The 12,261-nt window shown below is 52.4% G+C and overlaps 7 protein-coding genes across 7 annotated transcripts; 2 read left to right on the top strand and 5 right to left on the bottom strand.

Moving 5' to 3' along the window:
• Positions 1 to 881: 881 nt before the first annotated feature.
• Z519_02048 (uncharacterized protein) lies at positions 882 to 1,148 on the bottom strand (the record flags this gene model as incomplete). The annotated part of the gene is made up of 1 exon (XM_016759805.1): positions 882 to 1,148. One exon carries the CDS (start codon positions 1,146 to 1,148, stop codon positions 882 to 884), a length of 267 nt encoding a protein of 88 aa, XP_016623326.1.
• A 1,725-nt stretch (positions 1,149 to 2,873) lies between these two features.
• Z519_02047 (uncharacterized protein) lies at positions 2,874 to 4,632 on the bottom strand (the record flags this gene model as incomplete). Its single annotated transcript, XM_016759804.1, has 2 exons — positions 2,874 to 4,357; positions 4,410 to 4,632. 2 exons carry the CDS (start codon positions 4,630 to 4,632, stop codon positions 2,874 to 2,876), a joined length of 1,707 nt encoding a protein of 568 aa, XP_016623325.1.
• A 414-nt stretch (positions 4,633 to 5,046) lies between these two features.
• Z519_02046 (uncharacterized protein) lies at positions 5,047 to 6,819 on the bottom strand (the record flags this gene model as incomplete). Its single annotated transcript, XM_016759803.1, has 1 exon — positions 5,047 to 6,819. The coding sequence occupies one exon, from the start codon at positions 6,817 to 6,819 to the stop codon at positions 5,047 to 5,049; it is 1,773 nt and encodes a 590-aa protein (XP_016623324.1).
• Positions 6,820 to 7,010: 191 nt separating this feature from the next.
• On the bottom strand, positions 7,011 to 7,961 carry Z519_02045 (uncharacterized protein; the record flags this gene model as incomplete). Its single annotated transcript, XM_016759802.1, has 2 exons — positions 7,011 to 7,641; positions 7,723 to 7,961. 2 exons carry the CDS (start codon positions 7,959 to 7,961, stop codon positions 7,011 to 7,013), a joined length of 870 nt encoding a protein of 289 aa, XP_016623323.1.
• A 237-nt stretch (positions 7,962 to 8,198) lies between these two features.
• Positions 8,199 to 8,651, top strand: Z519_02044 (uncharacterized protein; the record flags this gene model as incomplete). Its single annotated transcript, XM_016759801.1, has 1 exon — positions 8,199 to 8,651. One exon carries the CDS (start codon positions 8,199 to 8,201, stop codon positions 8,649 to 8,651), a length of 453 nt encoding a protein of 150 aa, XP_016623322.1.
• Positions 8,652 to 9,436: 785 nt separating this feature from the next.
• On the top strand, positions 9,437 to 10,399 carry Z519_02043 (uncharacterized protein; the record flags this gene model as incomplete). Its single annotated transcript, XM_016759800.1, has 1 exon — positions 9,437 to 10,399. The coding sequence occupies one exon, from the start codon at positions 9,437 to 9,439 to the stop codon at positions 10,397 to 10,399; it is 963 nt and encodes a 320-aa protein (XP_016623321.1).
• A 1,201-nt stretch (positions 10,400 to 11,600) lies between these two features.
• Positions 11,601 to 11,841, bottom strand: Z519_02042 (uncharacterized protein; the record flags this gene model as incomplete). The annotated part of the gene is made up of 2 exons (XM_016759799.1): positions 11,601 to 11,716; positions 11,745 to 11,841. 2 exons carry the CDS (start codon positions 11,839 to 11,841, stop codon positions 11,601 to 11,603), a joined length of 213 nt encoding a protein of 70 aa, XP_016623320.1.
• Positions 11,842 to 12,261: the final 420 nt, after the last annotated feature.

The following is a 12,261-nucleotide window of genomic DNA, read 5'->3' as shown; positions in this document are numbered from 1 at the left end:
GGCTGCGAGGGAGTCGGGGTATTCCTAGGATTCGCCACAAAAGAGAGCACAAATGGCATCAGGACTTGACAGAAGTTTGAAACTGTCCCACGTCTAAGTGACCGAACGAGAAGATGCCAAGATATAGACACCTGGCGCCGGGCCTGCAACAGGCTGATTACATAGTTCCTTGCACAGATGACACAAATGACTGTCTTTCGGAAACACGGCTATCGAAGCACATTTTACTTGCAGACTTGGGCTTCCGGGCATATCTTCCATGCTGTGTCAAGAGACTCCTTACAACAGTTCACACCAGAGAACGTAAGGAACAAGAGCATAATCTTACCTCGAGACAGGTCGCTGGACATAGCCAGCTCATGTCCTACATATGTTGGTGTAGGCCTACACAGCCTCGTCCGAAGCAAAAAGGCGACGAAATTGATGCTCGGGAGGCAACTTGCTGATGAGCCGACTCGCCGAGTACGCATCTCCGAAGTGGATCAACATTATTCCGTGTGGTCTGTCTGTATTTGGCAAGTTGGCCGGCCATATTCTGTCACTGCATGCGATCACGTTCAGATATGGATTTGACAACATCGTCTTATTAGTTTCAAAATTGCAGAAATTTTAGGATCGAGATGGTTACATCCATATTATCTCCCATACCTCTGAGATACGATACCAGGCTCCCCGAGCCGACGGCTCCACTGCTTGATCCAAAGATTCCGTTCGCTCCGCACACTCGTGAACCCGGCCATTTCGCCCCTAACCTCCGAGAGTTGCACTCCTCCTCGCTACCGAAAAGTCAGTGGGGGTTCTTCAAGAGCTGAGGGATATAACTTGATGCAAGTTTACATTGAAAAATGGAACAAAGCCCTTGAGGCAACCCATGCCTACACTCACAACAGGGCTTTAAGCTGAAGTTTGACAAGACCGAATGCTGGGTCGCTCTGCTTTCCCGGAGAGTCGAGAACTGGGCGATCAGTCTTGTTGTCTCCCACTTGGACACTCAATACGGTCCATGGGTCCGCTTGGACGGGCAATGCAACGTATAGGTTCAAAAGCGTGCGTTGCTGCATTTCCCTGCCTGCAAGCAACTTTAGCCGCGTTTCAGCTCTTTCGTCAATGTGCTTCCTACCCTCATCATTACCGCTTTTCGAGTCCATTTTTGTTGCAAACAAATTGGAAGACACCGATGCTATCCTCCCGCCCTTCTCGCAGTGCCTGCCCGGGGTGTGTTGATTACCAATGTTTATAGCGAACAAAACTCAACCGTACTCCACTGTTTTCCGGGTGCTCGACCCTTTTTGAGAGGAACAGCAAGAAATAAGCGTGGACGTCTCAGCAACACGGGCCATGGCCCATAGATATTCATGTCGACAGATTGATCATTTCGTCCTATCTTACTCTCGGGCGAAGTGGCTGGAGCGCTCTGACCGCCAATGTATTGCCACTACTGATCCGCGCCTGTACCAGCGCCACTTACTGGGTACATGAGCTTGACCCAGCAGGCATGTTGAACACGGGATGGCGTGCAGATACCCTCATCACCAGACTATCAATGGTAAGTTTGCAACGTGGCCAGGCCTTCACCAAGCATCCCCCGGCGGACACAAAATACTTCTGAGCAGATTTACCTACTACAATCACAGAAGGAAATCGTATACTCGGATTTGACGTATTCCACTGCGGGGAGAACGCTGAGAAATCTTGGAGCTCGAAGCGTTTCGGAAGACTGCATGACCACTGATCGCAGAAAATGATGCTGCAGAGAAATGACAAGCCAAATCCGCCACAATCAGACCAAAAATAACCTCTATCACGAAAACCCAGCGATTGATAAGGACTTCGAGCCAGTTTCGACCAAAAGAAAAACCCAAAAAACAAGTTTTGAGAAGGATTGCCTATGCAGTGCTGCGACAAGGCAAACATCGGTGGCTAAATTCTCACATCATGTCGTCAACAATGTCTCCGCAATCTGACCAGCTGACCCCCAATGCATATACTCCGTACAAAGCTTAAACCCAGCATTGAGGCTCAAGTCACGTGCGATGCACGGTACTATGTGCCAGCAAATATGTGAAACTTTTCAATATTGTGGAGGAGACCTGATGAAGGATGGTGAAGAGACGGGTTTGCGTATACCTCCTGTCTGCCTAGGTGAGAGGACCCCTAAATCCTTGCAACAGGGATATTGGACATGAGTCACCAAAGGGAAATACGTACCCTTTTTAGGACCGAAGTCATGTTCGGTCGCCAACGTCCTTTGCATCAACCAGGGTCTCAAAACAAATCCACTACGTGTACGCAATCACGTCGCATTCGCGAGCTGATCCGTCCTCTGACATCCCTCCCAACACGGGGTACAGTACACGTCAACCTCGACCGGTCACATGCGTCGAGAACCGGGACCAGTGCCCCCAGTGGTATGTTTCGCAGGTCAACTACTGGTCCTGTACAAGCACCACCATGGCCATGACCAGCATGAAAAGTACGAGGTTAAAACTTTTATTTCAAATGTGGCACCATGCTCGATTAATCCTCAGAGCCTCTTAGACTGTCCCTATCTTTCCAAGGTGGAGGACTTGGACGCAAAGGGAAAAGAGCGTCCAGGTAGAGTGGTGAATGGTTGTTGAAGTTATACAACAATGTTTCGAGATGCTGCGGTTGTACAGCTACTTGTACATCAAGAAATCAGTTGCCATGATGGAGTCCGTATATGTCCTTCCACCCTCTGGCTATCACCGCCTGAAATCAGCGGATTCAAGGAATCCCTTTTTTTCCGTCAGTCCAGTCTACCTGACGCTCATCAGTCGATGCAATAAAGCATGCTGCCCCGACCGAGTTTTGAATAAATGGTGCATGGGTCCGGCGGTCCTCGTGAGTCTTTGTCAAAAGACCTGCCTCACCAGCATCTTCTTGTTGATTTTTCCCATTGCATTCCTCGGGATGCTCTCGACGGCCTTCAATTCCTGCGGAATCTTGTAATTCGCCAATTTATCCTTCAAGGCCCTGCGCATGTCCATCACTCCCCACTGCTTGCCTCCCCGACCACTGCTTTTCCCTTTCTCGCTCAGGACCACAACTGCAGCAACCTTTTGGCCCCATTGCTCGTTCGGAACTCCCACCACCGCAGCTTCAGCAATCTCGGGGAGTGAGAGCAGTTCCCGTTCAATTTCTAATGCTGAGACTTTTTCTCCGCCCGTTTTTATGATGTCAACGGATTTGCGGCCTCGAATGAAGTACATCGGCCCGTGTGCCCACGACTGCTCGCTTCTGCCTGTGCCGGGGACGACTTGGCGGATTGCCACGTCACCTGTTTTGAACCAATTTCCCTTTCCGTCCTCAGACTTGACAAATTCCGCCGCTGTAGCAGAGGGGTTACGGAAATATTCTTTGAACACGGTAGGGCCACGGAGCTGGATCTCTCCTTCGCGCGGTTGACCGTTTTCGTCTAGTTCTTCACCGGCTTTTATCAGGGCTCCTGTCTCAGTATCGACGAGTCGTATCTCGACTCCCGGTAACGGCCACCCAACCGAACCGTCCACACGATCCTCCAACGCCAGTCCACAAGACAATGCCATGCCGACCTCGGTCATCCCGTAGCGTTCGAGGAGGACATTGCCCCTAGAGAGCTCCGTCCAAGCTTGTTTTATCGGTGTAGGAAGGGCAGCGGAACCGGATATATTCAGCCGAAGGTAGTGAGGGGCGATCGCTGTGCGGGTTGCGATCTGCATTTGCGTGGAGAGGGAGGAATGAGTTGCAAGAAGGCGGTTGTATATCGTCGGGACACAGGTGAATAAAGTTATTGGTCTCTTCTTTGCATCTGGAGGGGAAGACGACGGATTAGGGAGGAATGGTGCGGCAAACCGCTTCCACACCGTGTCCGCGTTGAAAGGGTATGCGAACTCAATTGCTGAGCCAGCCATTAGCGGAGTAAAGAGCGCATTGATCGTGCCGTGGATATGGTGTAGTGGGAGAACATGGAGGAGGAGGTCTGAGGAGCTGTATTTCCATGCTTCGATCAGGGAGCTTGATTGCGCCGTCATGTTGTCCACAGATAGAACCACACCCTTCGGACGACTCGTGGTCCCGGAGGTGTAGAGCATGAATCCACCGTTCTCAATGGCATTGGGGCTAAACTTGACATCCTCGGCGTATAGTGCTCCGGTCTCAATCTTTGAGAGGATTTCGAGTTTTGGTGCATGAACCAGACCTTCTTTCACCACCTCTTTCGCTTTCTCTTGGAATTTCCCCGTCGAGAGGAACAGTGCGGCTTCGCTGTTCTCGAGGATGTATCGCAACTCGGAGCTCGGATGGGTGTGCGCCAATGGGAGGGCAATAGCATCGAGTGAGAGGATTGAGAGGAACGTCACTGGAACATTGTCAATATCTGTAGCACAAGGATCGTAGTATTACTCCCGCACCTACATAATCATATCCATTTTCCGCCAGAAAGGCTATTCTTTCACCCGCCAGAGATTTCTCTCCAGCAAGAGCGGCCAAGTTATCCTTTGCTGCGGCAACATCGTGTAATAGACTGCCGTAGCAGAAGGTACGGTCGGAGGCGCTGTGGATTATTGCAGGAGATTTTGGGTCATGACTGGCGATGGCTGCGAAGATGGGAGAGGAGGGGAGAGTGGACGCCATCCTGATCGAGAAGCCCTGGAGGTTCTTCTTGCAGATGGTGGAGGGGAATATGGAGGAGGAGGAGCTTAGCAATGCTGTCCGCGGCGATGCTGTACCTATAAGGCCAGCAGCCCTCTTGAGCTGAGAGCTCGCCGCGATGATGAGGCGAGAGGTTGGAGGGGCAGGACCCATCCTGAAACCATTGTCGTCTGTTGACTCGCTCACCGAAGCTATCTGGCTTGACCGCTGGTCTTGATACGACCTAAAACAAGAAGACGAAAGACATCGGGCGCGGGTCCGGGGATTTAAGGTGTGAAATGGAGGGGGAAACGAGCTGGTGCTCGATATATTTTATGACTCCGCATGCGGGCGGAGGAAGAATATTCAGCCGGAGCATCATTGACCATGGTCGCTTCCATGACACCTGCATCTCCATCATATTGCATCCACAATCTCAAACCTCACAAGAAGCGAGCATTTTGTCTCCCTTCCCTTCAGGTCCAGCATGCGAATAAAACTCCAGCCCGGCGACACATACAGCAACCTCACCGCAGCAACGGCAAAGATGGGGTTAACGGCAAAACTGTCATCGCTCTTAACGAGCATCCGGAGGAACACCAGCTCGTTGTCATCATATTCCCATTCCAGCGTCTCGTCCCAGACAGGATCCGTGGGCGGTGGGTTCTCGCCCCTGTGCAGCAGCCCGAGTTTGTGTTGCCTGTAGTGTGCCGTCTTGCGCTTCGGGGCGTCATCCTCTTCAATGTCAGGGTGATAGAGTTTGCACGTCAAGTATGGCTTGATGTCATCGGGTTCACGTCCTTCTGGCACAGGCACGTCAGATGCTCCTGCAACATGAAGGCGAAGGATCTTTCTTTTCCCGCTGTTGAGTGTGCCGGATCCGCCTGCTCGCAAAGCTGCCGGCTTCAAAACATAACCATCTGTGCCACTGAAGAGGGCCTCGTTCAGCTGTATGCTCGCCCCGAACGTCTGCCAGTTCAGTGCACATACTTGGGCTCCGATACCCCAGAACTGCACCGGCTTCAGGTTTCGGGAGGAGATCCGGGTGCCTTTGGGATACACCCGCATCAGATGTCGAGCGTTATGGCGAGCAATTTTATCGTTGGCGGTAGGCATGTGGGCCTGTAGACCTGTCTCTGAGACGTTGATGAGATGATGGTGAGGCCCGTCTTTGAGTCCAACTTCGCCATACCATGAATCGTCGCGCGGCTTCACTGATTGAGCGTAGACACCTAGCTCGGCCAGTTCGGGAATGATGATTGTGGGGGCAGCCTTCTTCTTCTCGTTGTAGGCCTTTCTGGCCTGTTTCACCTCTTCATCCTCGTCTGAGCTAGAGTTTTCCTCTTCATCGCTTTTGGATTCACTGGGAAAATGGTATTCGACAATGAGCACTATTTTGGAACCAAGTTCTTCGAGGGTCACTTGCTCGCCGGTGCCTTGTTGCTCTGCGTGCCCCTTTTGCCTAATAGCCTTGCTCAACAGCCGGTCGGCCCATACCTCTTTCATGATCTCGACAAGACGCCGTTGGCCATGTGTATCGCAGTGGTTTTCTAGAGATAGAAGAATCGGGGCTGCTCTGTATCCTGGCTGGGAGGCAGACTGACCAGCTTCCTGGTCAACCACATCACGGATTGTTTCACATACTGCTCGGAACGGGACATTTGAAACGAGCGTATAGCCATGCGTCACCTTGGGTTCGTCCTGGTTGTCCTCGTTATCCCAGGCATCGATCTCAACACAGCGCGATCCCGTGTTGAGAGCGGTCCTGTAGGCATCGGTGGAAGAAGTACCATAGAGCTGGTGGGCTAGCAAGTAGGTGTTGTGACTCGAACTGATGAAATATTCGGGCAATGGGTGAGACCGATCAGTTACATAGGATGGGACATTAATATGTGGCTTGCTGAGGAGCCCATGTAGTGGCCCGGTCAGTTGGTGTGGATTGTCATTGTCTAGACCAGCATCTTCCTCGGAGAGAACATTCTGCCTTACGAGGTAGGATCTGAGAGCATGGCTGACTCGAAGCTGATGTTTGGTGATGTCGGTTTCGCGGGCGCCATGACCTCCACCGGCAACAGTGGAGGCGTCGATGATTTCGCCTGCGTCCTCGTCGTCGACTTTCCGAGTTGTCCTCGAGAAAGGGTTCAACTTGGCCATGCGCGACGTTAGATGAGACGAGGTTGAGTCGGACATAGCGAGCATGTAGAGACACCTTGATGAGGACAGAACAGATTGACGAGCCTCGCTGGCAAGAGTTGTTCTGCCGTTGAGATCATCTGCGTTGTTGTCTCTGGTCTCGGCGCCAATTAAGCTCAAAGACGACGCGGCCTGAAGTCAGATGCCGACAAGTAGGAGCTGAAGGATGCTCGGCTATAATTCTGCAATCATCGCGCCGTATTGGCCCTCTTGTGTGTCTTGGACGACGCAACTCGGAGTTTTACAAGCTCCTCTAGCCTGTCTGCTTGCCCTAACTGTGTACCCAATTTACTCGCAGCAACCCGCCCAACTATTTGGATGTGCCGCTCACACCTCGTCTCATTGATGCTCACACGTCGACACGTCGGGTTATATACGTGCCAAACACCATCCCGTCCGGTACGTGCTTCCACTCTTTGGTTTCTGGATCCAGTGTTGGCCTCGGTGTCCGCCCACACTCCGCGAATCAGGTCTGCCCTCTCTTTGCTCCGGAGCTTGATAATCACCTTGAATGGGGTTGGCGCGATGGCTGCACCTCCTCTCAAGTCGTTAATATCCGAGGTGATGGGTTCGTCTTTTTCAGCCAGAGGTCTTGAGAAATCAAACCCCCCCAACATGCGCGACACACCAAGGAAGAGGGAGCGGTCCGCGATATGCGCCCACTGGCATAGCCGACGCCCAACACCAAAAACGAAATAATGCCTTCCGCTCACATGGGACCTATTGGCAGATTGGAACTCACTCTGTAGATCGTTCATGTGGCGCGTTGGGTTGAAAACTCGCGGGCGAGGAGTACGTTTGGGATCCTGGGTAATGTACCTGGTCATTTTAGCATTAGAAGTCCTTGAACTGTAGGTGATGGCCTTTTTTTGTGGAGGGGGGATATTTTAAACTTCTCACCAGACGTTAGGAATAACGGATGCCGCGGCTGGAATTCTGTAACCTATGTATTCGTCGTCTACTGTGGTTGCATGGGGCGCTCCATAGACCGTAGTAGGCATCCATCGCAAACTCTCCTTGGCACAGGCGTGGACGTAGAGCAGATCAGCCCCGTCGTCCATCGTTGGCAGTCGGCCAGACCCGACAACTTTGTCTAGTTCTTGCTGTGCTCGTTTTTGGACGTCGGGAAACACCATCATGGCCAGGACAAGACCCTAGAGAGTATAGGCCGTGGTGTCGAAGCCGCCTTCAAGGAGCGATCCGGCTATGTAGGCTGCCTGGTCGTCGTCAAACCTCTCAAACTCTTGCGCTTTGAGGAGGTCGTCGCAGAAGCAAGGCTAGTTTGACACCGAGTTAGTCTTGAGCATGCTTTTCAGCGGTCTCTTTCAAGCCCAAGCGACGGCGTCTTCTATTGTACACGTGCCCAGATTCGCGCCATGAAGGCACTGGGAACTCTCAAGAGCGACCGCGCGATCGTGAATATTGCTAGGATGGCTTCGCTGAAACACGATCCAGACGTCTACGCGGACCGGTCCTCCAAAGCTGCCAACGCGCATTTCACGCAGAGTGTCGCCAAGGACGTCTCGAAGTTTGGGATTCGGGTCAACGCCGTGTCTCCGGGTATGTCACGATATACTGATGTCTCTGATTTGCCCTCTGTCCGAGATGTGAAAATATCCCAACTCTCTCATCACACCATAAGGTCGACTGCAACTCCGATGTTGAGAGAATTCACTGGTGGCAAAGAGGCACAACTGGACGATTGGAAAAGCCGAGGGTGGGAAGTAATCGAGCCGGACGATGTCGCCCGCGTGGTTGTCCGGCTCCTTAGTGAGGACTCGCGATCAGTGTTTGCAGCCAACCTCAACATTGGGGCTGCGCTACCATAGACTTAGACACAGATCGAATAAGGCGCCCACCATGCAAAGAGGAAATTCTGCAGGTGGAAGGCGCCCCTGTCGCGCACCAGACCCCTGCCGGGCAGACATCCATTGTGGTCCCCTTTGTGGATATTCTCGAGCATGTAGATGCAGCGTCGAAAGTGCGAGAAGTATCGAGGACGTCTTTGTGCTCTACATATATCAGTATTCTGGCTGAACCTGCCCCATCTGGAAGCAGGAGAATGCCTTCGAAGTGGTCCTGCAAAGGAGCACTTCAAGTGAATTTACGACCCATCTCGTTCGTCGCCCTGGGACGCTGCTGTGCAGTAGCAGGTGCCACTCAGCAATGTATTGTATTCAGGCCAAGAATGCCCAATTCGCTTGGTTCGATGGCTTTAAGGGGATTTGCAGACACAGCCTGAGTTTCCGTTGTCCGAGGTTATTGATCGAGTCCCCCGAGGCCAACGCTGAACTTGATTTTCCGTAGCGCCCATTGAGCTACAGCCTAAAGCACCCTGCTCCCTACAATAAATCTCTTCTCCGAGGTTGCGGAGACAAGGGCCATCTCCGGAGATTGAATACTTCCGGAGAATGCATTCGACCCCAGATTTAGACCCCGCAGCTGCCTATTGGACTAACCCAGTTAGGCTAGGTAAAGGGAACCTCTTGACACTGCGGCAAACTGTCACCTCGGAGCCCTTAATATTTAAGGCTTCTTCTGTCATTCCGGATAGACCTTCTCTTCAACTTATCAAACGACCCACCTGGCCCCAGTCTAGTTCAAAACAGCCAACATGCCTCTCGCACTAGATTTGGAGTTCGCCAAAGTTTTGGAGCCGTTGCTCCCGGGGATGGCAAATGCGCCAAAGTTGGCTATAGGAGATGTCGCGGGAAAGCGCCAGGCATTGGATGCCTTTTTCGGTCCGGTTTTTGGCTCATATCCTGACTCACAAGACGTCATTGAGGAGAAATATCATGTCAAATCCAGCGGCAGCTTCGAAGTCCCGGTCTACCGCTTCATAAAGAAGGGTACACCCAACACAGATTCGAATCCAGCTGTCTACTACCTGCATGGCGGAGGTTACATCGCTCTGGACGTACCGCTATATCGCAAAAAGATCAAGGATCTCGTATCACGCTCCGGAGTCCAGATCTTTGCCCCGGATTACAGAGTTGCGCCCGAAGCACCCTATCCGCTGCCGATCGAAGACGTCTGGGCAGGGTTGCAGGATCTGAGCCAGAACGCAAAGAAATATGGCGTTGACCCTGCTCGAATCGCCATCATGGGGGATAGTGGAGGCGGCGGCCTTGCCGCGGGCCTTGCGCTGAAGGCGAGAGACGAAGCGCTGAACCCACCGTTGGCGAAGCAGATCCTGGTCTATCCCATGCTGGACGATAGAAACACCAAGCCCATCAAGGCACTCGAGCCCTTTGGGACGTGGACCGTCAATGACAACACCACCGGCTGGCAGGCATACCTGAGCGGCAAAGCAGGAGCATCAGATGTTCCATACTATGCTGCTGCTGCACGAACACCGTCGGTCGAAGGTCTCCCGCCGACTTACATTGATGTGGGAGATTTGGACATCTTCCGTGATGAGGACGTGGAATATGCCCGCCGCATCGCCGCCGCTAATATCCATACCGAGCTCCATTTATATCCGGGAGTGCCACACGGGTGGGATCTGATTGCTCCCGGCATCTCGGTGACCGCTAACGCCTTGGCCAACCGAATCAGAGCGATGAAGTCAGTTTAATGAGAAGCACAACGGGTGGAGATGATCAAAACCCGCCGTCACATAGTGCTATGTACACAAGACATGCTTAACAAGACAATGTCCTAAATTGCGTACACTACAGCGCTTCTCTGAGCCATTTAGTTTGCACAGACTTTTTTGGAGATTTCAGTTTTTTTTCTCTACTTGGCCCTTAGCATAGCGACTTGATATGTAGTTCTCGCCAGACGAAATGTTGAAGCATAGAGGCACTAAACCGGACATTGTCTACCGCTTGGAATCAGCAGTGCATGGAGGGCCAGTATCTTCCTTCCCAGGTTGGTATCTGCCAGGCTACAGAATCGCGATTGCATTGGGTGGTGTGCCGACTCCGCCATACACGTGAAGAGGCGCACTGGTCAGGAAAAACGACCCCTGCCTCCTTTCCCGACAAACCTCTGCCAACCTCTCGAGATCCCAAAGCTCGCCGATCGGCGTCCCCCAATGAGCCAGAAGCCATTCGTGGAGGCACACGGCCCCGGGCTCCAGGAATGGGTATAGGAGTGACTTCGAATCCAAGCGTATCGGTTGCCACTGCGGCGAAATGGTGATTCCACAGCCACTTGACCCTCTTTTCCGTTGTCTCAAGTCCGATAAACGCACCTTTCTTTGAAGCCTCCTCTTGTTCCTTTTTACTCGCCTCTCGAACGTGCGGAGGACGAGGATGTCTCTATCGCGCAACTGCATGTCTTGATGCTTGGCCACGGCTTCCAGCTCTTCCGTGGTGATCATCGTGGCCGAAGGGATCGTAACGGGAACTTGCCCGGTTTGTTGGCGCCATCTATGGTAGTCGAAGAGAACGTCGCGCCCGACTATGCCACGGCGCTCTACCCATTCTGCCAGAACGAAAGATAAAAGCATATGGTGTTATCATCTCCCGGTCTCACTCAGGTTCCCAGAGGAGCGGGCTGGGAAGTCTTACTGTGAATGCCCAGCCTTCCATCTTCCGCTTCTCGTCTATGTCCCGATGCTTGACTCCTCCGTAGTATATTCCGGATTCTTGCAGTCCGATATGTCGCAGACCATCCCACTGAGAGCTACTCTGGGTATTCAAGGACAGGACATCGTCGTGAGCGACAATTTCTAAGTTGGTCCCCTTGAGTCGGTCCTTGAAGTCGATGATCTGGTGGCCGAACCCTTGTCGCCCGGCCCCAAGGTAGTCGAAATGACTCAAGGGAAGATGCTACTGCACTGTGACGCCAGCTTTGATCTCCTCTGTTGCCTGCAAGATGACTTCGGGAGTCAAATAGTTGAGAGCTCCATGTTCAACCATCAGACACCGTGAATATGGCTCCACTGCTATAGAGAGACAGATTCGGCTACTCACTTCGTAATTCGTCGTTCTCTCTCCATAGACCCCAGGCATTCCCCTGAGGTTGTCCTTCAGTTTTGGGTAGGGAGTCGAGGTCCGGATACACGTGCATAATCCCAGAAAAACGTTCCAATGTACTTGAGCCACTGATTGATTCTGAATGACGATCCAAACGAATATGTCTACTTGTTAAGCTCTTTGTAAGAGATACCTGCACCGTGGCGCTATATCACTCTAGAATTATGACCACCACGCCAAAGAAGTCGCGAGATCTCAGGTCGACTCCGCCCACGGACGAGAAATTTCATTTTTCATGCAGATACCTTGGCCCAGGGTGTTTGCAAACACCCCGTGCCCTGTCTCGCGCTCTCCAAGAGGCCCTTAATTATTCCCAAAGGCGTCCAGAAATTCGGACTTCGCCCTCCGAAACCCATGACCCAAAGCGCGGCCACCGATGGCGAGCTATGCGACTCACTGGGCTTTAGGACTACCTTGAAGCGACTGGCCGAGCCAGGAGAAGTCGCGAAAGTCA

The sequence above is a fragment of the Cladophialophora bantiana genome (assembly GCF_000835475.1).
Source record: "Cladophialophora bantiana CBS 173.52 unplaced genomic scaffold supercont1.3, whole genome shotgun sequence".
Lineage (NCBI taxonomy): Eukaryota > Fungi > Ascomycota > Eurotiomycetes > Chaetothyriales > Herpotrichiellaceae > Cladophialophora > Cladophialophora bantiana.
This window is presented reverse-complemented; position numbering and strand designations above follow the sequence as displayed.